The sequence below is a fragment of the Ochotona princeps genome, chromosome 4 (assembly GCF_030435755.1).
Source record: "Ochotona princeps isolate mOchPri1 chromosome 4, mOchPri1.hap1, whole genome shotgun sequence".
Taxonomy (NCBI): Eukaryota; Metazoa; Chordata; class Mammalia; order Lagomorpha; family Ochotonidae; genus Ochotona; species Ochotona princeps.
In genome coordinates, this window is record NC_080835.1 from 7,411,166 (window position 1) to 7,437,392 (window position 26,227).

The 26,227-nt window shown below is 55.1% G+C and overlaps 1 protein-coding gene across 1 annotated transcript; it reads left to right on the forward strand.

Annotated features, from left to right (window-relative positions):
- The first annotated feature begins 612 nt into the window (after positions 1-612).
- On the forward strand, positions 613-11,768 carry CHRM1 (cholinergic receptor muscarinic 1). The gene is made up of 2 exons (XM_004596754.2): positions 613-944; positions 10,036-11,768. Exon 2 carries the CDS (start codon positions 10,116-10,118, stop codon positions 11,493-11,495), a length of 1,380 nt encoding a protein of 459 aa, XP_004596811.1. The 5' UTR covers positions 613-944; positions 10,036-10,115; the 3' UTR covers positions 11,496-11,768.
- Positions 11,769-26,227: the final 14,459 nt, after the last annotated feature.

Consider the following 26,227-nt stretch of genomic DNA (forward strand, 5'->3'; position numbering starts at 1 on the left):
TCAGAATTAACAAGTTCTGAATGTTGGGCAACACGGAGCACAGGCACACGCGTGCACCTCTAGCCAGACCGTCACCTGCGTTTACACAAGCGCCACAGCGCCACGGAGCACGCCCACACCCCCCACCCCGCGACCCATCCCAGCAAACCAGGGCCCCTCACGTCGGGACTGGCAGCAAAGCCAGCCGGCGGCGAGAGCACACGGCCCCGCACGCGGACACGTCCGCGGTGCGCCAGCCCTCTGGGTCGGTTCCAAGTTGGAGCTTCTCACGTGAGGCCCAATGTGTCATTTCCAAACAGAAGGAATCCAACTCCCTGCCAGCAGGGGGGACGAGCAGGGAGTGTGGCTGGGTGGGTGGGCGCGTGGGCTTGTACTGAGGGAGTGTGCGAGAGGGGGAGCAGGTGTGTGAATCCCGGGTCATGTGTGTTGGGGCATGTTGAGCACCTGCTGGGAGCAGGAACGGGGGAAGCACTGGATGCCTTTATGAGGGTGTGTGCTGCTGCGTCTGTGTGCGCGGGTGTGGGTGTCTGTCTCCCTGCAGCCGCCTTCTCTCCCTTCCTGGACTTTTAGCCTTAGTGGACCCTCCTTCCCCATGTCCTGCCCCCTCCCTGTTGGGGTGCAAAGTGAGTCCCCTGGTGGAGAGAGGGGGCGTGCTCCAGGATAATCCAGCCCCAGATGCCGCCTGTGGCTTCCCTCAGCTCCCTCTCCCTTCTTTCTCTCCCTCTCTCCCTCCCTCCCTCCCTCCCTCCCTTCCTCCCTCCCCCCCCCCCCGGGCTGGCGTGCCAGGGGGTGGGACATGCCAATCACTGGCTGTGCCTCTCTCGCTGCCAGCACAGGGTGCAGCTCCCCCCGGGAGCCAGGTGTTTGGGTCCCAGGAGACGCTGCCGGCCCCCGGAAAAGCAGTGTGGCTGAGGATCCTACAGACCCCTCTCCCGGGCCCCATGGTGAGTAGCCCTAGGAGGGTTGGGGAGGGGCTCCGCTGAGTTGGGTGGGGGGCAGGGTCCTCGGAGTAAAGCAGGGTGAGACAGAAATGGAGGTGGACTCCAGAGAAAGGAGGCATGCAGGGAGGGGTCTCAAGGCCAAGGGGGTGCTGCAGTGTGGACACTGGCTGCTCCAAACGTGCTGACTTGGAGTAGATACACTGATGTTTTTCTGGGCTTCGGCTAGCAGAGAGGATGGAGACATTTCCTCCCTTAGGAAAATGAACCTGGATCCCAGAGGCTGCCACAGAGCAGACAGACCCCCGGCACCCCAGTGGGGAGGACAGGGGTCCAGAAGGCAGTCTCTGTGCTACCACCATCCTGTGGGAGGTTGGCCCCCACTTAATTTGGGTGCCAGTCCCAGAATCTCCTCCTCTCCTCCCTTAGGGCACCCTGAATCCCACCACCCCCATCCACCTTCAGCCCCCACCAGATGGACTGAATCAGGCTGCTGGCCAGACGGACAAGCTGGATGCCAAGGTGGGTGATGGGCTGGAAGCCATCAAGAGACCAGGCAAAGAGCCCAGGGCTCTCTGGGGACAGATGAGCACAGGGATGACCACAGCAGCTGGGGAGCGTGGCCCTGACACGTGTGGGAGCCAGGCAGCATGGGGGACCGTGTTCTTAGGACCTCAGGATCCTGCAGGACAGGTCTCTGTCCTACATCCAGGTGATCCATGCCACTCATGGGTACCTGTGCCCAGTGTCCATCTCAGTGCCCCCAAATGCCACAAAGTAGGAATTGGCGAGGGGCCAAAGGCTTTGGATTCTTACAGGGCTGCCATCTCCCCAGCTGGCAGCTGGGAACAGGACAGTCAGTTTGCCAAGACCATTCAGGCATGTGTAGCCTGGGGTCCTCAGTGTCTCCGGGGAGGGCCTCACCCCTCCCACCACCTGCCCACAGGGACCCTCAGCCAGGCAGCCAGAAGGAATCAGTCTCCCATACCTGCTCACTGAGCGGGTCCGAGGAGAGTTCTTTGCCCTCTGACCTCAGTCGCTTGGCAAGCTCTCTGAGATAGGAAGAGCAGGAGATGCTAAAGATGGAGCTGCTGGCTCCCCTACCAGGCTGGACACTGGAGGCCTGGGCACTAGATTCTCAAGTGCAAAGGGGAGTCCAAAGAAAGGACTGGGCAGAGTTCAGGTCCGACCCAGAAAGGAATCTTCCCATTGTACAGCTAGGCAGGGAAGGGTTGCGCTCAGGACAATAGAAGGAACATGGTGAGGCGGGAGGAGGGGAGAGTGTCCAGTTGGAGCTCAAATCCTATTCCGCTCACCCCAAGCACAGCGTGAGCAGGAGGATGGGGTGGCACAGCAGGAGTGCAGCACCAGACAGGAGGCAGGCAGGAACTCGGCTCCCCCGGCAGGCAGGCAGGCAGGCAGGCGGGCGGGAGAGGTGGGTGACTCGTGCTGGGTTTCTGTTCTACTGTGGTGCCATGGTGATGCCTACCAGGATGGGGGAGGGAGGAAGAGAGAATAAAGGAAATGTGCAAGGAGTGAGGAGCCAGGGCACGTGGGGAGGAGGATGAGAGGCCTTGCAGAATGAGGCCTGGGGCCTGATGGCCCACAGCCAGGCTTTGGCCTAGTGTGGCTCAAGTCGGGGAGCTGGTTCAGGTCGATGCTGGGTGAGCAGGTCTGATGGAGAATGGGCTTAGGTTACCGCTCCTGTCCCAGCCCAGCAGTGTGTTTCTATAGCATTTAACTGATGGCTACTGCCCCCGCTCGGGGCTGGCTGGCACTGCTAGTGGAAACTGGAACCTGAAAATGTGAGGGATTCCATTTATTTAGTTGCTCATTGCCAAGGCCAGGCATGAGCTGGCCTGAGTAAGGAAGTAAAGGCCTAGACTGGATTAGACCTTGCGGGATGGAGGCCCTCGGAGCCCAGCTTTGCAGAACCTCTTCCTCCCGCCCCATGGTTGTCCCTTTTCCCCAGCTTTTTCTGCAGCTCTAGAGGCCCACATCACAAGATGGCTCTCCTCCCTCCTGAATTTCAGGCCTTTGCCTGTACACCCACCCTGGCAAGGTCCAGGAAAGCCCAGTGTTCAGGAATCCCTCTCCCTAACTCTGGCCCTCCTCCCCCAACAGCTCTCTTCCTTCCCCCTTCCTCTCACCAGCCAGATCCCCAGCCCCTTGGGATTGGTCCAGGGCTGCCGCTGGCAGTCAACAGTCTGGTCTGCTACAGGCTCTGACCTCATCTTTTTAACCCTGTGGACCCAGGCTGACTTTCTTTTCCCGCACTTGAATGACAGGTGCACACAGAGGCTAAGTCTGTCTTATCACCTCACTGGCTTCCCTGCAGCCAGGGAAGTAGAGTTTCCTGGGTCCATTTCACAGATGGAGACGCTCTGGCCTGTTTTGCTCCTGGGCTCTCACACCAGGCAAGTGTAGCATACAAGGGAACAGGGTCCTGGTTGGTTGAGGGTGTGCGTGTATGAGCTGGAGTGAGCAGAGGACCACTACCCATGCCTTGCGTCAGGCAGAAGCTCCCTAGGTACACCTTCATCCGTGTATTCCACAGACACTTCTTGAACAAGTACTGTGTGCCAAGCCTGGGGGAAAGCCGTGAATGAGGCTGGACTGATGGAACTGCTCCCGTGTAGAGACACTAGGAGCTGGTGAGCCTTTCTCCCAGCACTGTCGTCCTGTGTCACAGAGATGTCATGATGCTGGAACACACACACACACACACACACACACACACACACACACAGGAAGAGGCCAGGTTCTTAGAGGGGAAGAAGAAGGACTTAGTCCTCACTGCCGGCTGATTCCACCCAGGGTTTGGCCAAGGGAGTTGAGGTGGGCACTCCCCCAGGAGCAGCTTCCAGGCAGGGTCCCAGAGACTGGTTTCAGAAACAGACAGCCTGAGTCCCAATTACTCACCTGTAAGGGCCTTGGGGTCTGCATGCCTGAGCTGCCCTCGTTGGAAGCTGAGGGCGTTGAACCTGCCTCCCAAGCACGGCTCATGGGTAAATCCTACAGATGAAGCTTAGAGCCACGGTGTCAGTTACTAATGATAACTTCAGGTGCCTGATAGTTCTCACAGGGAGGCCACGCTCCAGGGCAGAAAAACACTTCCTGTTTCCTTGACACCCTCCCAGGATGATTCCTAACCCATCCCCACGACACCTAGGATGCTTCACTCAGTAATGCACACATCCTCACACACCAACACGCACCCTAGGCATCACCAAAAGCACACAACAAGACAAAAGCCTGAAGCCAGGGATTGCCCTGGGGGTCTTCCCCCATCGCCTTGACCGCTGCAGACTAGGGCCCTGCCCCATCCACATTTGTAGGGAACAGGCTCACAGCAGGTGCAGCCACAGGCCTCCTCTGAGCCAGGTGGCAGTCTCTAAGCAGAAATTCTCACACCACCCCTGATCCCTGGCACCCAGATCCCGGCCCAGGGCAGGTCCCCCCAGGAGCATCAGCCACTGGATTCCTGCACATTCATCATCTTGTCAGCCCTCTAACAGCCTTGAACAGGAAAAAAACACTGACCCCAAAACCACATGTCCAGGAAGCATCTTCTGAGCTCTGTCGCTGTCTAGGACAGGGGTGGCTAGGCCAAGGGTCCCTGCCTCTGACTGTGGAGGAGAAGCCTGGGAGAGCAAAGACGGTCTGCGTGGGGGCTGCCTTTTTGTTTATTATTATTTTTTTAGATTTATTTTTATTTGAGAGGCACATTAACAGAGAGAGAAGAAGAGCTTCCTTTTGCTGGTTTACTCCACTACCCCTTGAATCTGAAAGCAAGAGCTTCCTCCAGGTCTGCCATATGGGTACAAGGTCCCAAGACTTTAGGCCATCCCCTGCTGCTTTTCCTAGCCCATAAGCACGGAGCTGGGACCGAAGCAGAACAGCCAGGACAGGTGCCCATCTGGGATGTCAATGCTTTTGGCTTTAGTCTGGAAACTGTCATGTCTGCCCTTTGGGTAAGGCCCAAGGGGAGTAAGTCCAGCTCACCCCCAGAATCTGTGCCCCATGGCTTCTCTCAGTTATCCCCTGGAACCCCCATAGCTCATAGCCGGGCACGGACGGGCTTGGCCAAGGACAAAGGACACGCGTGAAAGTCAGTAGCCTGGCGCCAGCATTCGCCGGGGACTGCGCGAAAGCCTGGAGAGAAAGGGTAATGATATACATCCTGCCTGGCACACAGGAGGCACCAATTAAGGTAGTCACAAATACCACTGTAAAAACAGGAAAACCTTACCACTAAAGAGCCCGGGGCTACTTATCACAAGTCTCCCTGCCCTGAACATGTTCCATCTTTTGGTGCTTTTTAAATTATTTATTTGCAGTGCACAGTGACAAGGAGAAGGAAAAAGGCAAAGATTAAGTCTTCTCTTCTCCCTTCCCCCTGCCCTCTCCCCGATAGCCTCGGAAGCCAGGGCTGGGCCAGGCTGAAGCCGGGAGCCTGGAACTCCTTCTTGGTGTCCCACATGAGCGGCAGGGACCCAAGCACCGGGTTATCATCTGTTGTGTCCCCGAATGCATTAGCAGGAAGCTGGAACAGAACAAGAGGAGCCAGAAATCAAACGGGTCCTCCCATGACCCAGGCAGCATAACATGATGTGCCACAATGTCTGCCCAAAAGCATTTTATCTACCTTTTGTCTTATTTCATTTTAAAGATAGAGTGAGAGAGAGGTAAAGATAGAGAGAGAGTGTGTGTATGTATGTATCTTCCATCTGCTGGTTCACTACCCAAATGACCAGCTAGGGCTGGCCAGGCTGATGCCAGCGGTCAGAAATTCCATCTAGGTCTCCATCTCCCACACGCATGCAGGAGCCTAAGCACTTGGACATCTTCTACTGCCTTCCCAGGCACGTCAGCGGGAAGCTGGACCGGAAGTAGAGCAGCTGGGATGCCAACTGGCACTCTGAAATTCAGGCAACCCAAACAGCAGCTTAACACACGGTGCCACAGCATCTTTTTGTTTGTTTTTTGTTTTTTGTTTTTTAATTATTTATTATTTTTACTTCACTAATTACATTGTATTATGTGACACAGTTACACAGGTACTTGGGTTCTCCCTTTTTTTTTAAGATTTATTTTATTTTTACTGCGAAGTCAGGAGGAGGAGAGACAGAGAGAAAGAATTTTCGTCCATTGATTCATTCCCCAAGCGGCCGCAACGGCCAAATCCGAAACCAGGAACCAGGAGCCTCTTCTAGGTCTCCCATGCAGGTGCAGGGTCCCAAGGTCTTAGGCTGTCCTCAACTGCTTTCCCAGGCCACAAGCAGGGAGCTGGATGGGAAGCAAGGCCACCAGGATTAGAACCAGCGCCCATATGGGATCCCAGCGTGCACAAGGCGAGGACTCTAGCCGCTAGGCTCCCATGCTGGGCCCATCACAGCATCTTTACATTCAGCCAGACCAGAGCCTCCAGCCAGAGACTACACTGGGCAGAGACCACTCTGTACCCTGGCCTGAGCCTATATCCCAGCCCCGTGGACACAGCATAAATGAGCTGCCTCAGGAGCTGGGTCTTGTGTTTAGCATCTAGAGATGTTGGTTGCAGAACCCTGGTGAGGTCTCCCAGATGCCACAAAGGAGCAAACTGGGAAGCCGAGATGGGCTGAGGCCGGGGTCTGGACTGGAGGGGAAGGGGCACGGTGTGAAGCGCCCAGGTCGCGGCTCAGGATTGGAGCCGGGAATGGTAGCACCTGCTTCAGGGCTGGGCCCCTGGAACACTGCAGCCCCATTGGCCAAGACAGAAGGGGAGCAGGGGAATGTTAGGTGTCGTGATCCCCGAGGGTCACACATCTAGGAAGGGGCAGGGTTGAGCTTCAAACCCACGGCCCTGGTTCTGGTGCCACGACTGGGGTGAATGCATGAGGCACACGCGGTGGGACGGAACCTCAGAGGGGAACTCCGGGCGACACTGAAGCACGACAGGTGGAGCTGGCGTCCCACGGGAGCTCTGCTTCCAGTCCCTGCAGCTTCCGGGAAAACAGCGGAAAAGATTCCAGGTGCTTGGGACCCTGCCACTCACATGGGAGACCAGGCTCCTGCCTGCAGCCTTGCCGAGCCCTGGTGGTTGTAGCCATTCGGGGAGTGAACAAGATGATGAACGATTCTCTCTCCCCTTGTCTCTCTGTAAATCTGCTCTTCAAATAGTCGTTAACAAAAGAGGGACACACTGAAACAAACCAATCAAGGGAAATACTACTACATATAATATAGTATTTCTTTATGTTAAAGATGTATTTATTTTTACTGGAAAGTCAGATTTACAGAGAGAAGGAAAGACAGAGAGGAAGATCTTTCATCCACTGATTCACTCCCCAGGTGGCCACAATGGCTGGAGCTGAGCCTATCTGAAGCCAGGAGCCATGAGCTCCTTCCTGGTCTCCCACACGGGTGCAGGGTCCCAAGGCTTTGGGCTGTCCTCAACTGCTTTCCCAGGCCACAAGCAGGGAGCTGGATGGGAAGTGGAGCAGCTGGGACACGAACCAGTGCCCATATGGAATCCCAGCACATGTGCAAGGTGAGGATTTTAGCCACTAGGCTACCACACGAGGCCCAATGTAATATTTCTAAAAATCAAATCATAAACTGCAGTCCGTGGGCTAGCTATCTGTTTTTGTAAACAAGGTTCCATTTTGCATCTGGGACCAGGATTCGGGCGGGGCAAGTGAGACAGGGCATCCTACCTACCGAGGATCACTTTGCACTGATTTCCATCTGGTAACATACTAGATGGAAACATTACTTTCCTGGTGATGTGGCACAGTGAGTTAAGCCACTGATTGCAATGCCGGCATCCACTTTAGAAAGCCGCTTTAGGAAGCACCAGTTCAAGTCACAGCTCCTCCCAGCTAAGGCTCCTGGGAAGGAGGGATGGCCAGAGATCTTGGGCTCTTGCTAGCCATGGTGGGAGACCAGGACGGCATTCCGGCTCCTGTGTAGTCATTATGATTCTTTCAGGCAGTAAACCAGCAGATGGAAGATATCTCTCTTTCTCCCTCCTCGACTGCTTTCCCTGGCCACAAGCAGAGAGGACACAAACCGGCACCCATACGGGATCCCAGCACAAGCAAGACAAGGACTTTAGCCACTAGGCTACTGCACCAGGTCTTGAAGCTTCTTTTTTCTTTCCTTCTTTTTGCGACATGAGAGGCAAAGAGGAAGACGGAGCAGCTATCTGGCAGATGCCTCCCCATGGCCACAGGGTTGGGCCAGACCAGAGCGTGGAGCTTAGAACATGGTGACTGGGCGCAAGTTCTACTTCCTCTCCCTGCATGATCTCCTGCAAACTTTATCGCTTTGCTGAGTTTCAACTCCCTCACCTGTAACACGAGGGGGAAACCACTTGCCTAGAACCACGATGCCCTTCAGATTGCATAAGACCGTAGCACTTTTCAGGGACCCCTGAATAGCATCGGGGGGCAGCCTTGGTTACCACTGTTGCTGTTCCTTTCTAAAGCAAGAAGTAGGTCCTGGGAGGTAGGAGGCGCTCCCTGTGCCACACATCCTGCCGGTGCGCCTGCTCCTGGAGGCTGCTGCTTTTCTGGACTCATTCAGTCCTCACCGCAGTTCCTTGAGGCCTTAGCTAATGAACAAGTGGGCCTTGCCCCGTCTTTCAGTTGAGGAGGCCGAAAGGATCTACCACTAGTGACCATCACACACCCAGTAAACAAACAGCAAGGCTTGGTCTCCAGTCCAGACACTCTGGCTCCATACTCCGGGTTTTTGATGCATGTCCCGGCCACTCAGCCACACAGTGACAGCCTTGACCGCCAGCCGCAGCCCTCACTCGCACACTGACTCCCCGCAAGCACAGCTCTCCAAGGAGATGCCCAGACTCACACCATCTACCACAGGCCCAGCGCTGGACTCTGTCTCAGACCAGGTCCCCAAGGCACACCAGGGCTTGGCAGGCCCTCACCTGACAATATCTCCCCTGTAGAATGGAGGGGGCTTCCCCACCTCCACAACTTCTCGAAAGGGACAGATGGCTGCCCAGAACAGGAAGAAACCTCTGAGTCACACAGCAGTGGGGCCTGGACCCTCCACCTCACTCTGACTTCCTCTGGCCCCAGGGGCTGCAGAAGAGCGTCACCAGGAGATGGTAGCTAAGACCCCTGGTCTGACTCCCTAGCAAACCCTAGTGCCTGGGCTAGATTGCAGGTCCCAGACACTTCCGGGGGATCTTCTTGTTCCCTTTGCTGCTCCCTCCCCCACTCCACACACACACACACACACACACACATTCAGCTGGGGCTTAGGAACAGCGTGGGGTGAGGCAAGAGAGCCTCCCACGCCCCATCTGGGCCAGACCCCCACGTAGCCGGGAGCTGAGGCCCTCCTCCCTGCTGCCCGTTTTTGCTCCAAACCCCTTACCACCCAGCAAGCACCTCAGTCCAGCACAACTCTCCCTGCTGCCCTCACAGAGGGTCCAATTCAGACCCCAAACATTCCCTGCCACCCACCCACACACACACAACGCTCAGAAACACTCAGACGCGCTTGCACACAGCCACATGCACGCGCCAAATCTCTCTGTTCTGCTCTACCCATCCCCGCTCCACCGCCCTTTTTCTCCCCAGCTCACCCTGTTGGATGGACACAGGAGCCCCACTTGCTAGGGGGGAGGAGCTGGTGCAGCACCTGTGTCCCCACGGCCAAGCCCTGTAGTTTGTCAGCGCCAGAGCTGCCTGCTGGAGAGAAGGGGCAGATCATAACATCTCTTCCTCCTAGACAGGTGCGCTGGTTCAATCAGAAAATCCAGTCAAGCGCTTAGCACCCAGTCTGGCTGGAGAACACGGTCCAGTGACATGCTTTGAAAACCTGGCAGGGCCAAAGATATACAATGAACCTCCCAACCCCTGCCAAACGAGTCAAGCCAGACAGGAACTGGCAGTAGCAAACTTGGGACCCAAAGCGGGAGGAGGGCTCAGATCTCAAGATTCCAAAAGCCACTGAGCTGGCGGCCAGGACACCTGGGGCCACTGAAGCGCTCAGTAAGTGACTGGGGAGGGGAGGCAGTGAGGGGAGGGATAGCGTGTGACCCAAAGCCCTGAGACGTTAGAGACCCGCCTTCTCCTTCCAGGTGATGCCCCTCCTCTGAGGAAGCCCTGTCCCACGACTTGAGGAAGGGGCCGCGCCCCCCAACACCCCCGGCCGGCCACCATGAACACCTCAGCGCCCCCTGCTGTCAGCCCCAACATCACAGTCCTGGCCCCAGGAAAGGGTCCCTGGCAAATGGCCTTCATCGGGATCACCACAGGCCTCCTGTCCCTGGCCACAGTGACGGGCAACCTGCTGGTGCTCATCTCCTTCAAGGTCAACACGGAGCTCAAGACGGTCAACAACTACTTCCTGCTGAGCCTGGCCTGCGCCGACCTCATCATCGGCACCTTCTCCATGAACCTCTACACCACTTACCTGCTCATGGGCCACTGGGCCCTTGGCACATTAGCCTGCGACCTGTGGCTGGCCCTGGACTACGTGGCCAGCAACGCATCCGTCATGAACCTGCTGCTCATCAGTTTCGACCGCTACTTCTCAGTGACCCGGCCCCTGAGCTACCGCGCCAAGCGCACCCCCCGCCGGGCAGCCCTCATGATAGGCCTGGCCTGGCTGGTCTCCTTTGTCCTCTGGGCTCCGGCCATCCTCTTCTGGCAATACCTAGTGGGGGAGCGGACGGTGCTGGCTGGGCAGTGCTACATCCAATTTCTCTCCCAGCCCATCATCACCTTCGGCACAGCCATGGCTGCCTTCTACCTCCCGGTCACAGTCATGTGCACACTCTACTGGCGCATCTACCGGGAGACCGAAAACCGAGCACGGGAGCTGGCGGCCCTGCAGGGCTCTGAGACGCCGGGCAAAGGGGGCGGCAGCAGCAGCAGCTCTGAGAGGTCGCAGCCCGGAGCCGAGGGCTCATCAGAGACACCCCAGGGCCGCTGCTGTCGCTGCTGCCGGGCTCCCCGGCTGCTGCAAGCCTACAGCTGGAAGGAGGAGGAAGAGGACGACGAAGGCTCCATGGAGTCCCTCACGTCCTCGGAAGGTGAGGAGCCAGGCTCCGAAGTGGTGATCAAGATACCCATGGTGGACCCTGAGACGCAGGCCCCCACCAAGCAGCCTCCCCGGAGCTCACCAAACACTGTCAAGAGGCCGACCCGGAAGGGGCGAGACCGGGCCAGCAAGAGCCAGAAGCCCCGTGGCAAGGAGCTGGCCAAGCGCAAGACCTTCTCGCTGGTCAAGGAGAAGAAGGCGGCTCGGACCCTGAGCGCCATCCTGCTGGCCTTCATCCTCACCTGGACACCATACAACATCATGGTGCTGGTGTCCACTTTCTGCAAGGACTGTGTCCCTGAGACGCTGTGGGAGCTCGGCTACTGGCTGTGCTACGTCAACAGCACCATCAACCCCATGTGCTACGCACTCTGCAACAAGGCCTTCAGGGACACCTTCCGCCTGCTGCTGCTCTGCCGCTGGGACAAGCGCCGTTGGCGCAAGATCCCCAAACGCCCGGGATCTGTGCACCGCACCCCCTCCCGCCAGTGCTGACGGCCCCTCGCCCTCATCCCTCCACCCCAGCACTCCGGGGAGAATGGCCAGTGGGAATGGACCCCAAGGCCCACAGGCCACACCAGGAGTTCAGGCCCCTGGGATCACCTTCCTGGACAGACTCACCCTGCCAACTTTCCAAACTTTCTGTTCCCAGGTGGTAGGGGAGGGGGAGTGTTGAAACCTGGGGAACTGGTTTTTCTGTTCCCGGCTGGGTGGAGTGGTTTCTTCACTAGGAAGAAGGCCCGGGCAGGAGGGTGTGGGCTTTAGGCTGGAGTCAGCATGCAGTTCTGGAGCAAGAAGATGGTTACAGTGGGCCTCTGCCCCCAGATTGCGGTGGGAGATGGCGCCCTCTGGGAGCCTCTGCTGGGAACTGACAGCCATCCCGAGGAACGCTCATCAGACACCTCGCGGGGTCTTCCGCACACTTTCCAGGATCGTCTATCTTCCCAAGGAATGTCCCCAGAGCATGCCAAGACAGAGGCCCCAGCATCAACAGCACGGTGACACCATAAGGGACCGGCTTGGCCAGTTGCACAGTCACATCCCAGGGCAGCGGCACTGCCCCCCACGATGACGTCATTTCTCTGGGAGTAGGGAGTCAAGGCTGTCTGCCACCTGGCCCCATCCCAGAGTAACATCAGTCCCTCCGTCCCGGCTCACAGCCACCCCCTGGATGGACCTGCTTTGTGCAGCTCCAGCCAGGTCTCCTGCATGCTGCCTGCCCTCCGCCCAGCCCGCAGGTTCTGTCCTGTGCGCACCCCACTACCACCCGCGCATGGCCTCCCAGTCCTTCTCATCTCCAGGCTCAGTCTGACCCCAAGTGTTCTTCTCTTCCCTCTTCAGCAAGTGCTGAGCCTGTGAATAAAGCCACATATCCCGCGGGCACCTGTGGGCCTTCTTCCCGGTGTGGGCTCCAGATCCTGATCTGAGGCTAGGGTGGAATGGGGGAAGGAGAGGCAAGGATGGTGACATGTGGGTCGCTGCCCTGAGGTGGACACACGGTGGGCAGCCCTGAGGTGTTGGGTCTACCAGAGCCCATGGGCCCCAGCACCCCAGAGCCCTAGCTCGGGTGAGTGGGGCTGTAAGAGGCAGGCCTGGCTCTGCCAATGGTGGCTGCTCTGGGGTCCTGTGACACCCAGGGAGAACAGGACTACTGCCTACCCCGTGTGCAGGTCAGGAGACTAAGGCCCACCATGCCACACCCAGGCTACCAGGCAGTTGGCAACCTCCTGACCCCGGAACTGTGGAAGTGAGAGCCTGGGCTCCTGGGGCCGAAGTGCTCCATCAGGGTGTGAGCCTAAGAAGCTTTGTGGATAAGGAGTCCCCAAAACCCAACTGAAAAGGAACCTAGAGACTCAGTGGATGTCAGAGCCTGGAGCAGGTGTGCAAATTCCCAAGCTCACCCCTGATTCCATCAAGCTGCTGGGACACATAGAACAGTTATCTGCTGTGAAAGAACACAGAATAATAAAGCAGCAACAGCAAACGTACACAGAGCCGAGTCTGAGAGAGCCTTAGCCGGCTTCCAGGCGTCCTCTCTGCACAGGGCCATTCACACAGCTCTTGGCTTTTCCCAGCAAGGATGCAGGCCACCTGTGAGCCACAGGGTGTGCCCGGCAGGTGAGAAGAGAGAAACAGCCCTCCAGGACTTTTGGAGGATTTGGTGCTCTCGCCCAGGAGCCAGGCAAGGGGAAGCCTTTGATGGCAGCTCCTCAGAGCTGCAGCCATCATCTTTGAGTTCCCAGGAGTACTGAGCAGTGGTGTGGGTATCTGGGAACATGGTGGATATGTATATTCTCATGGTTACCCCACCATTACCCAGATATGCTCAGGGTAGAAACTAGCCTTTAAAAAGAAAAGATTTACTGACTTGAAAGTTATGGGCGGGAACTGGGGGGAGACAGAGAGATCTTTCATTCACTGGTTCACTCCTCAACAACCAGGACTGGGCCAGGAGTTTCTTCCAGATCTCCCCTGTGGGACTTGGGCCATCCTCAGTGGCTTCCACGGGCCATTAGCAGGGAGCTGAACCAGAAGTGGAAGAGCCAGGATTTGAACTGATGTTCGTGTGGGATCCCAGTACCACAGGTAGAGGCATAACCTTAAGATTTTTTTTTAAAGATTTATTTATTTTTTTATTACAAAGTCAGATATACAGAGAGGAGAGATAGAGAGGAAGATCTTGCGTCTGATGATTCACTCCCCAAGTCACTGCAACGGCTGGTGCTGTTGCCGATCTGAAGCCAGGAACCAGGAACCTCTTCCAGGTCTCCCACATGGGTGCAGGGTCCCAAAGCTTTGGACCGTCCTCCACTGCTTTCCCAGGCCACAAGCAGGGAGCTGGATGGGAAGTGGAGCTGCTGGGATTAGAACCGGCACCCATATGGGATCCCGGGGCGTTCAAGGCGAGGATTTCAGCCGCTAGGCCACGCTGCCGGGCCCATAACCTTAAGATTTACTTGATGGCTTGAAAGGCAGAGTTACAAAAAGAGGGGGCAAGCATGAGAGAAAGATCTTTCATCCTCCAATAGCCACAAGGTCAGAGCTAGGTCTTATAGAGGTCAGGAGCCTGGAACTCCATCGAGGTCTCGCATGTCAGTGTCAAGAGCCCAACAACATGGGCCATCCTCCCCTGCCTTCCCAGCTGCACCAACAGGATCAGAAGTGAGGCAGCTGGAATTCAACCCAGGGCAGCAGTTTATCCCGCTGTGCCACAACACCAGCACTTCCAGCCTCCTGAGTTACTAGGCCCTCCTGGTGACTCTCAATGCACGCTAAAGTTTGAGAAACACTGAACTAGAGGGATGAGGTCCTGGAAGAGGCAAAAACCCTCTCAATGGGAGGAGTAGAAACTCACTGCCCCCTCACACACACAGCTAAGGGGACTCCCAGAAGCCTGTGGGCAAGCGCACCTCACTGAGAGGTAGACAGGTCAGGTTGGCCAGACACCCACAGGCAGTACAGCTCAGAGGGGAGGATGCTGGGACACAGTCACACCATCCTACACCTACACACCCTGAGGGTGCTGGGACCCAACACACCCTCTCTCTACCAGCACACCCAAGGGTCCTGGAACACAGTCATACCCTCTCCCACCAACACAGCCTCTCATTCGCAGCTAAGGACCCTTCCCTTGCCAATGTCCCCTCGGGTCCTGGGCCGCCTGGAGGGCGATGTGCTCTGCTCAGTGCTGGAAGTGTAAAACCACGGTCCAGGGAGGTGGGCGGATGGAAGAAGCTGAGCTGTGCAGGGGGAAGACCCCTTGTCATCCTTGCTAGTATTTGGACCAGGAATGGGGCTGGAGGCTCACACCTGTCCCTGACTTAAAAGCTGGTCCAACCTGTCTTGTCCCTGTGCACACAACCTCAGCCAGGCGATTTACTCTCAGTGTCCCCACCTCTGAAAGGAGTTAGGAGGAGGAGAAAGTGCCACCATGGCTGGGTGACCAATGTGCCCACAGGACAAGGCTGCCATAAGGAAAGGCTGGGAACCAGGTCAGTTTCAGATACAGCAGGAGCTAGGAAAAGCCCAGGATCATGCCGCCCACCCACACCTGCTTGCTTACAGGAGTGTGGAGGGAGTAAGCCTTGGTGGGGAGTGACATGAAGTTAGGCAGGCCTCTGTAGCGAGCGTCCTGCAGACCCAGCTGCCAAAGAACAGAAGAAATGACAGGCCCCATAGGGAGAGGGTGACTGGACGTGACATCAGCGCGCCCTATCCACAGCACCCCTCCCACAGAAACAAGGACAGCTTCATGTTAGAACAGGAAGTAAGGGGAGGCCATGGAGCCCCAGTGAGTGCCACTTCCTCTCGGACCATTCCCACAGGCCCGGAAGGAGGCAGGCAGCCATTGGGACCCAGCTCCACCAGTACTCCCATCTGCTTTCCTACTGCGCCATCTGCTGGCAATCAAAGGACTTGCTCGTCCCACAAACTGCTCTTGAAGTGGCCAGAGCTAACTTCCCAAAAAGTAGGACCCCAGCACCAAACGGTGGGGCAGGTGGTCATGGTCACCCCGACTCCTGTCTCCAGACCTCAGCAGGGCCCCCAACAATCAGCTCCCTCGGTTACCATTGCAAATCTGCAGAGATAGGTTCTACCTCTTTGGCCAACTTCACCAATTAGGAGGTGGGGCTGGGGAAAAATGGGCCGTGAAGGACAGCCCCACCCTCTGCCGGGGCCTCTTCCTGGTCTCATTCCTAGGGACACGGCTCAGGCTACACAGCGCTTACATGAATTCAATGGAAACTTCAGACAGACACCTGCTATCCACTGGGGCATAAAAACCCTTGAATGCCCTGGTGCCCCACACCAGTCTATGGCTCCAAAGAGCATGAGGCGAATTGCTTGGGAAATCTGTTTTTAGCACCTTCTAGTGTTGCCTAGCTCCAGGAAGTAGACTGTTCCACCAAACCTGCCTGGAAACATCACTTGCCCTTCCCTCTCCCTGCCGCATTGCCTCTCTTGGTCTTCCTGGTACCCTGACTCCCACGGCTGGTCAACCCACAGCCCTGGGAGCCAACGCCAACACCCCCTTCTACTCCCCTGGGCCAGTCTACCTCGGGACTAGCTCCTGACTTCATCTCATTCCCTCCATCTGTGCTGCTACCCTCCAGGGACCCAGGGCAAGCCTCCGTCCTGAATGACGGAAGCCCTCCCTTCATCTGGTGGGAGCCTAAGCACAGGAGTTGGCCACGTGGGAACTTGAGCACCTGCAGCTCCTGCCTCAGTCAGTCACACACCTCGGCTACTGCAGAGAGTAGTCACAGCCCACACGGCTCTGTCCCAGGAACATTGAGTGCGACTTTCACATGTCACTAAATATCATCCTTTTAAGTGTTAAAAATGAGACACATGGGCCAGGCGCAGTAGTCTAGTGGCTTAAGTCCTCACCTTGCACGTGCCAGCATTCCATATGGCTGCCAGTTCTAATCCCAGCCGCTGCACTTCCCATCCAGCTCCTTGCTAGTGGCCTGGGAAAGCAGTCAAGGACGGCCCAAAGCCTTGGGACCCTGCACCTGTGTGGGAGACCCAAAGAGGCTCCTGGCTTTGGATCGGCTCAGCTCCAGGTGTTGCAGCCACTTGGGGAGCGAATCAGCAGATGAAAGATCTTTCCCTCTGTCTCTCCTCTTCACTATATATCTGACTTTCCAATAAAAATAAATAATTTTTTTTTAAAAATGAGACACACTTAGCTCATGGGTGGTGCAGGAACAAGCCCGCTGGCCCTCATGGGCCCACCCCGTCCTGACTGGTCCCACTCTGCTGCAGTTTCCACGTTCCAGCCAAATCCTGGATCCAACGCTTTCACTCCCTCACTGCTTCTTGCTAACCAGTAGCGCTAGCAGGCTATGGTGCCGCCTGCAGTGCCAGCATTCCAGAGGGGCACTGCTTCCTGTCATAGCTGCTCTACTTCCCATCCCACCTCCTGCGAATGACCTGGGGAAAGCTAACCCCAGCCATTTCACTCCTTTGGGGACTGAACTTCTCTAATTCTTTCAAAGAAACACATAAACAAAGCTCTTTCAGCTTCAGGAGCCTTCTGGGAGGCCAATGTTGTAGTGCATCGGGTTTAGCCACAGCTAGTGACCACCGGCAGCCATCTCAGAGTACACCTGAGTCCCACCCTAGTGCCACTCTTCTTACCCAGCTCCTTGCTAATGTGCCTGCAAAAGAGAAGCACTTTAAGTGCTTGGGCCCCTGCCACCCATGATGGAGACTCAGATGAAGTTACTGGCTCCTGGTTTTGGCTGGCCCAGCTCTGGCTATTGCAGCCATCTGAGGAGTGAACCAGCCAGCAAAAGTTTCTCTATCACATTCTACCCTTCAAATAAGTAAATTTATCTTTTATTAAAAAGAAAAAAAAAAACTTTGGGCCCAGTGCGATAGCCTGGCAGCTAATGTCCTCACCTTGCATGCGCTAGGATCCCATATGGGCACCGGTTTGTAGCATGTCTGCTCCACTTCCCATCCAGCTCCCCGCCTGTGGCCTAGAAAAGCAGTCGAGATGGGGCCCGGCAGCGTGGCCTAGTGGCTAAAGTCCTTGCCTTGAACACGCCGGGGTCCCATATGGGCGCCGGTTCTAATCCCAGCAGCTCCACTTCCCATCCAGCTCCCTGTTTGTGGCCTGGGAAAGCAGTGGAGGACGGCCCAAAGCTTTGGGACCCTGCACCCACGTGGGAGACCTGGAAGAGGTTCCTGGTTCCCTGCTTCGGATCAGTGCGTACCGGCCTGTTGCAGCTCACTTGGGGAGTGAACCATCGGATGGAAGATCTTCCTCTCTGTCTCTCCTCCTCTCTGTATATCCGGCTTTCCCATAATAATAAAATCTTTAAAAAAAGAAAAGCAGTCGAGATGGCCCAAAACCTTGGGACCCTGCACCCATGTAGGAGACCCGGAAGAAGCTCCTGGCTCCTGACTTCAGATCAGTTCAGCTCCAGCCATTACAACCCTTTGGGGAGTGAACTGGTAGATGGAAGATCTTTCTCTCTTCAAGGGCAATTGCGGTCGCACAATGTGTTCAATCACTATTTGGGACGCCCCCATCCTGAAACACAGTGCGGGAGTTCAAGTCTTGCCTCCATTTATAAGCAACTTCCTGCAGCGCAGCCCTTGAGGAGCAGCACAGGGCGGCTTCAGCACTAGGCTCCTTGCTTCTGTGGGGGAGACCCAGACTGGGAGGAGGGGGAGGGCAGTAAGCGTGACCACTCTTTTCGTCCCATTACATCAGCGCCTCAAGCCAGAGGCCCCGTGTGGGAAGAATGTCCTGATGATGTCGCACAACATGAAGTTAGGCTTACTTTTCCAAACTTTTATTTCAGTTAATGAAGAGAAAACACACACAAATGCACTTACCAGGTCATAATGTAAAGGATTTCTAATGTGGATTGTGGTAGAAGGAATTTGAAAGCCCTAGGTCACAAAATTACACTTTGTGGCCTATTAAACCTATGAATATAGCATGGTTTTTGTTTTTTTTTTTTTTTTAAGGCAAAGCAACAGAGGGATGTTTTCTTTCTTTTTTTTTTTTTAAAGATTTATTTATTTTATTACAGCCAGATATACACAGAGAAGGAGAGACAGAGAGGAAGATCCTCCGTCCGATGATTCACTCCCCAAGTGAGCCGCAACGGCCATTACGCACCGATCCGAAGCCAGGAACCAGGAACCTCTTCCAGGTCTCCCACATGGGTGCAGTGTCCCAAGACATTGGGCCGTCCTCCACTGCTTTCCCAGGCCACAAGCAGGGAGCTGGATGGGAAGTGGAGCTGCCGGGATTAGAACCGGCGCCCATATGGGATCCCGGGGTGTTCAAGGCGAGGACTTTAGCCACTAGGCCATGCCGCCGGGCCCTATACATGGTTTAAAATTATGTCTTAGTTGGGGCTAATCCTCTGCCACACCAGAATCAGTTTCCTGTCCTACTGCCCAGGACAGAATTACCTGTCACACGGTGGCACTAGAGAGCACCGCAAGAACTGGCATTCATCTTTGGAATGGACTCTTGGCCAAGGTGGAGTGCCTGGTGGTGCTCCCCAGCTCCCCAGCTCCCCCTCCTGCCAGTGCAGATCCTGGGAGGCAATGGGGATGGAGACTCTCTCTGCCATGTTTGAAGGCCAGGAACCAGGAGCTTCTTCTGGGTCTCCCATATGGGCACAGGGTCCGAAAGACCTGGGCCGTCCTCTGCTGCTTTCCCAGGCCACACGCAGGGAGCAGGACGGAAAGTGGAGTAGCCAGGACACGAACCTGTGCCCATTTGGGATGCCAGTGCTTGTACATGGAGGATTAGCCTGTGAGCTACCACACGGCCCCATTGCCTGGAGTTTTAAGTGTTGACAGGTACACAGTCAGTCAGTGTGTCGTGTTTGTCTCATGAGCCTTCCTCATCATATTTTCTGTCCCTGTCTCCTCGGAAAATTTCCAGGTCTTTGAGTGCCTTGGGGTGGGGGCACCCTGCTTGAAGCCCACACCAAGGAGACACTTGTGGTTGTGGGGGGTCTTCCCTTAGGCCACTGTATCTCTGTCACCACCCTTTTTTTTTTCTCCTTTTTTTTTCCTTACCACCCTTCTTGGCCAGAGGCACTGTTTTTTTTAAGATGTATTTATTTAAAAGGCAGTTTCAGAGAGCAACAAGCAGCTTACTTCTACTAGTTCATCACCCCAAATGGTCAGAACAACCAGGCTAGGCCAGACCAGAGCCTACAACTGCCTCTTGGTCTCCCGTGGAGGTGGCAGAGGTCCAGCCCTTGAGCCATCTTCTGCTGCTTTCCCAGGCGCTCAAGCAGGGAGCTGGAGCAGAAGTAGAGCAGCCAGGATTTGAACTGGTGCTTATATAAGATGCCGATGTTGAGGCCACAGCTTAACCACCAGTGCCACCTCACCAGCGGCGCAGGAGCCACTGTGTAGGACCCAGGTTGGAAGCAGAGGGCAGGAGGGGTGGGGGACAACGAGACAAGCCCGCCAGCTCTTCGCTGCATTAGGGACTCTCACCTCACGCACGTGGGAGAAGAGTGATGTACCAACGCTCCCCTGTGGCTTAACAAAGAAAACTCGCAGGTACTTCTACCTTCTAGAAAAACAGGTGTGAGTTTAAATAATGCTGCCAAGGTAACATGTTATTAAAGAAGACAGGAAACAGAGCCCAAGCTTTCCAGAAGTTGCAGGTCGCTCTTGCAGGAATCAGTATTGGCCTCTTCCGTGTGATTGTCTGACAGGCTCTCCTGTTAGAGGCAACATTTGCAAGGTAGGCTGTAACAAGCCATCCTTCTTCTTGCTGTGAACAAGAGGAAAGGACACATCCAGCTCCCTGCCTGTGGCCTGGGAAGGCAGCAGAGGATGACCCAAAGCTTTGGGACCCTGCACCCGCATGGGAGACCCAAAAGAAGCTCCTGTCTCCTGGTTTCAGATTGGCTCAGCTATGTGAGGCATTGGTGATTCAGTGGTAGAATTCTCGCCTGCCAGATTGGCTGAGCTCTGGCCATTGCAGCTATTTGGAGAGTGAACCAGCAGATGGTTGAAGACTGCACCCATCAGAACAGAGTGTGGGTTGAGCCAGGTTCAGTCGTGACAAAAATCAGTGCACATTACAGAATGGCAAGGGGAGGTGACCTGTACCTGATGTGGCCGCAATGCCCAACCAGCACACGTGAGAACCAGGGAGGGAGGGGGCAGAGCCGGTAGGGAAAGTGGGGGGCTCCCCTGCTGGACAGCCACTGCCACTGGAGAATGTGAGCTGGGAGTAGAACAGACTGGGCAGGGCTACAACACCTGTGTGCCTCATGTGAGCTAGATCAGGGAAAAGCCAGGCTGGGCTGATTGTTCTTACTGGTGCTAACTACAATTAGAGTGGGTGAGAGTTGGTTGGGCTTAGCCACATCATCAGATGGCAGAAGCTGGCACTGGGGGCTAATTCTGTCAAGTTAAACCACAGAACCACCTGGAGAGTGCATAATCCAGGAGTGGGAGTGGCCTAGAAGGGATGGTAGGCTTCTCCCTTTTGGGTTACCACTTCCACTGGAGGGCACAAAAACCAGGACAGACCAGGGGTGGCTGGCACCCGCTAGCATGTGTGCAGGCTGGATAGTGGAGCTGGTTAGGTTGTACTAGGCTTCAGTGCCCATTGACATGTATGAGAGCTGAATGGGATGTGGGACAGGCTGGACTAGTCTGCTGCACATACTGGAAAGCATGGGAACCAGAATAGGGGGCGGGCCTGGTGGGGGTTATTGTGGGTCTCTCCAACTAGGCTGCAGCTCCCACTGGTTTATGTGAGGGCTTTGTATGTGCTGGGCAGAACCAGGCTGGACTGCGGCACCCATTAGCTCCAATGGAAGACAGGGCTGGAAACAGAACCAACCCAGCAACTGCAACCACCAGCTGATCTGGGCAATGGACTGTGCCGGACCCTGTGCTTGCTAGTACATACAAGAACCTGGTGTGGGTTCACCTCAGACAAAGTTTCTTTGGGGATCCCCTCAATCGAACTGCCGGACTCAGATCCCTAACCATGAAAAGACAGAGAACAAAACAAATCAATCGACTACCCCAGCCATATGTTGGCAGTGAAAAACAGGGCAGAGACTCTAAGATGGACTATGTCAATCAGTGGATTCCTCAGCGACCTCATCGTGCTTGGAGTGGCGAGATTGGCAGCAATTCAGAACTGTTGAACTATCAAAACCACTTGAGCAAGAATTTCGGAGCATGCCCCACATCAGGGACCTGGGATGGGTGGGAGACTGGGTGGGGCTTCTTCCTTTACCTCCCCCTTTACCCCAGATACAGAAAAAAAATGTGGAAATGATAATCTTATCCACTTTCCTGTAGCCCTTGAACGTTTGTGTCCTAATTAACCATAAGGATTGCCGAAAAATAAAATTTTAAAAAAGTATTTGAAAGGCAGAAAAAAAAAACTGGTGCAATTTTGAATTCTAAAGGTTGTACTTTTAAATAAAGATGATTTCAATTAAAAAAAAAAAAAAAAAACGAAGGCTGCACCCTAGAGCCAGGAACCCTGTCAGCATCTCCCTTGTAAGTGGCAGGGTCTGGGCTTGGCAGCATGGCCTAGTGGCTAAGGTCCTCGCCTTGATCCCATATGGCCGCTGGTTCTAATCCCGGCAGCTCCACTTCCTCTCTGTCTCTCCTCCTCTCAGTATATCTGACTTTGTAATAAAAAGTAAGTGGCACTGAAGCCAGCCTCGGCTGCTGCCCCAGGGAGCCGGATGGGAAGCGGAGCCACTGAGACTCAAACCAGCACTGCTATCGGATGCCACTGCTCCAGTCCCTGAAATAAACAAGCCTTTATTATTTTTTAAAAATGGTTAATGCCCTGCATGGAAATATCACACACACATTTGTGTGTATATGATTCTGCCTCTCAAATAATCTTAAAATACATGTAATTATCACTTCTTGGCCTTTTGTAAAATATATGTAATTATTACTTGTTCATTAAAGTTGTGTTTTGTTTCTTTACTTAAAGGTCATACAAACAGGGAAAATTTCCAACTGCTAGTTCACTCCCCAAATGCAGGCTACGGCCAGCGCTGAATCCAGGAAGCTGTAAGACAGTCCAGGTCTCCCACGGAGTGCCTCCCATGGCCCACATGCATAGAAATCCAGAGTTGGGAGCCAGAGCCGGAATCACACGCAGGCACACTGATGTGAGACACAGGTGCCTTCACCGCTAGGCTAGCCGTTCATACCAGGGCATGTCATGAGATCATGAGAGAAGGGTACAAGGCAGTGCCCCTCTGCAAGGCCAGGAGAGGGGTTTAGGGACCACCACGCGGGCACCAGGACCTCAGAGGTCCCTCCTTCAGAACTGTACAGAATGGACTCCTACCGTTAAACAAAAAAGGACGCAAACCGCATGGACCCACAAACTGCACTCAGTGACTCCTGTCCAGCACGTCTCACACTGGCACCACCAGCCTCACTGACGCAAACCCCCCAGGACTGCTCCCTTAGACAGAAGCCCTCCCCCCAGTCCCTCCTTCCCGTTCCTCTCCCCTTCTTTACAGCAATACTGTCGTCCCTGACCCAAAGAGCCACCAAAGGCTCCAAATTCTGTCCTCTTCCCTCCTGTCACCTTGCAGCTTCCAATCCCAGCCACAGCCAGGGCTCCCCAAAGCCACGTGGCCACAGCCAGGACTACCCAAAGCCACCTCTCCAGCCCAGGGCCCAATCCACAAGGTCAGCATGGCAGGCTTTTTTCTTTTTTTTAAGATTTATTCATTTTTATTACAAAGTCAGATATACAGAGAGGAGGAGAGACAGAGAGGAAAATCTTCCATCCACTGGTTCACTCCCCAAGTGGCCGCAATGGCTGGAGCTGAGCCAATTTGAAGCCAGGAGCCAGGAGTTTCTTCCAAGTCTCCCACACGGGTGCAGGGTCCCAAGGCTTTGGCCCATGCTCAACTGCTTTCCCAGGCCACAGGCAGGGAGCTGGCTATGAAGTGGAGCCACCAGGATTAGAACCAGCAACCATAAGGGCGTTCAAGGCGAGGACTTTAGCTGCTGCGCTATCGCGCTGGACCCACGGCTGACTCTTGTGCTGGGAGTTGCTAATGCTCTCCAGGGCATAACGGCCCAAACCAATCATCTTATTTCTCCCTCCATTTCTCACTAATCAACCAATGTAACCTTGCAGCTGCTCAAACCAAAGCTTCGAGTGCTTTCTGATGCCTCTGTTTGCAGCACTGCCCCCCCGCCCCTGCACCATGCACGCATGTGGACTTGGTGCATGACTCAGCAGCCAGAGAGAGCAGGAAGGGGAACTCCTCTAAGTCCCAGACTTAGGACACGCCAGGGCCCTCCCGACTGGAACACTCTGTGAATTTCAGTGCTCCCCCCAACACACACCCACCCCACTGTGGGAGGCCAGGGGGCCTTTGTGCCCAGCCACACACATCTTGGCAGCACATCCCCCATGGCAGCATCCCAGGCTGTTCCCGTCAGAAGACAATTGCCCCTCTGGCTTCTTGGCGCTTGCTTCCTGCCCATTCTCCAAGTCAGGTCTTGCTTCCTCCTGGCACTTCCTGGTGGCCTTCCAACACATTCTTCTGCTGCTCACTAACCCCAGCACTCTAACCAGTGCTGCCAGGAAATGCGTACACATCCCTCCTGCTCTCAAAGTCAGAAAAACCCAGGAGGTGCTCTGGAGACCACCAATGGCCTCCTTGCCAACAGCCTGGCACTGTCCCAGCTGCTGCTTCTTGCCTTCTAGTCCCAAACCCCAGCTAGGCAGAGCTCCCAGCCCCATCCTTTAGCCCTCCCCCCCATCTCACCCCACCAGGGCACCCTCCTTGACCCCGACCCTAGAGCTTGCTATGTCTGTGGCCTGTTGAGCTGTGTACTCAGCCCTGCTGGAACTCTTCGAGCACACCCACACCCAGCCACTCACCCGCCCGCTTGGAGTGGCTCCTCTTCCTCCGTCCCCTACTCAACATGACAGCCCCAGCCTCAGCAGTCACCATAGTGGCTCCCCAATCCTTTAGGACATGCCTCCTGCGGACAACAAAACTGGGATTTCCGGAACAGCATTTCAAGGCATTCACTCCTCTGAGCCCCACAGCCTGTGTCTCCTTCGCTTCCGAAATGTACTGAGGTAGTCCATGGTCCCCCAGTTGGATCTGTATCCACAGACACAGTCACCCACAACTTACTCCCCCGTAAAAGCAGGTCTATGGAACTTAAACCCAACTAAGTCTCTCCCTGCAAAAAGCATTCCAGGGCCCGGCAGCGTGGCCTAGCGGCTAAAGTCCTCGCCTTGAAAGCCCCAGGATCCCATATGGGCGCCGGTTCTAATCCCGGCAGCTCCACTTCCCATCCAGCTCCCTGCTTGTGGCCTGGGAAAGCAGTTGAGGACGGCCCAATGCATTGGGACACTGCACCCGCGTGGGAGACCCGGAAGTGGTTCCAGGTTCCCGGCTTCGGATCGGCGCGTAATGGCCCGTTGCAGCTCACTTGGGGAGTGAATCATCGGACGGATGATCTTCCTCTGTCTCTCGTCCTCTGTGTATATCTGGCTGTAATAAAATGAATAAATCTTTAAAAAAAAAAAAAGCATTCCAGCAGTTTCCCTGTGAAAACAATGTTTCTCTCTCGTTCCTGTCTTTGCTTGTTCTGTGGTTCTGCTGTGCTATTTCAGCCAGAAAATCCAGCAAAAAAATGGTCTGTTTTAACTAAGCAAGTTCAAAACCCCCTGTCGGCCTGGGGAATCACTGGGAGGAGGTGGCTAAAAGCTGCCAGGGCCTCTTGCAATACCAGTGTCCTTACCAGAGCGCAGTGTGCACCCCAGCTGCTCCATTTCTTCCTCTTCTTGTTTTTAATTAATTTATTTTTTGATAGTCTTGACATAATTAGGGCACAAAGGTTCAAGGGCTACAGGATAAATGGATAAGACTATCATTTCCACATTTTTTTCTGTATCTGGGGTAAAAGGGGAGGTAAAGGAAGAAGCCCCACCCAGTCTCCCACCCATCCCAGGTCCCTGATGTGGGGCATGCTCCGAAATTCTTGCTCAAGTGGTTTTGATAGTTCAACAGTTATGAATTGCTACCAATCTCGCCACTCCAAGCACGATGAGGTCGCTGAGGAATCCTCTGATTGACACAGTCCATCTTAGAGTCTCTGTTTGCCCTGTTTTTCACTGCCAACATATGGCTGGGGTAGTCGATTGATTTGTTTTGTTCTCTGTCTTTTCATGGTTAGGAATCTGAGTCCGGCAGTTTGATTGAGGGGATCCCCAAAGAAACTTTGTCTGAGGTGAACCCACACCAGGTTCTTGTATGTACTAGCAAGCACAGGGTCCGGCACAGTCCATTGCCCAGATCAGCTGGTGGTTGCAGTTGCTGGGTTGGTTCTGTTTCCAGCCCTGTCGTCAGTTGGAGCCAATGGGTACCACAGTCCAGCCTGGTTCTGCCCAGCACATACAAAGCCCTCACATAAACCAGTGGGAGCTGCAGCCTAGTTGGAGAGACCCACAATAACCCCCACCAGGCCCGCCCCCTATCCTGGTTCCCGTGCTTGCCAGTATTTGCAACAGACTAGTCCAGCCTGTCCCACATCCCATTCAGCTCTCATACATGTCAATGGGCACTGAAGCCTAGTACAACCTAACCAGCTCCACTATCCAGCCCGCACACATGCTAGCGGGTGCCAGCCACCCCTGGTCTGTCCTGGTTTTTGTGCCCTCCAGTGGAAGTGGTAACCCAAAAGGGAGAAGC

Coding starts and splice junctions, on each gene's coding strand:
- CHRM1 (XM_004596754.2), top strand. CDS start 10,116: ATGAACACCTCAGCGCCCCCTGCTGTCAGCCCCAACATCACAGTCCTG.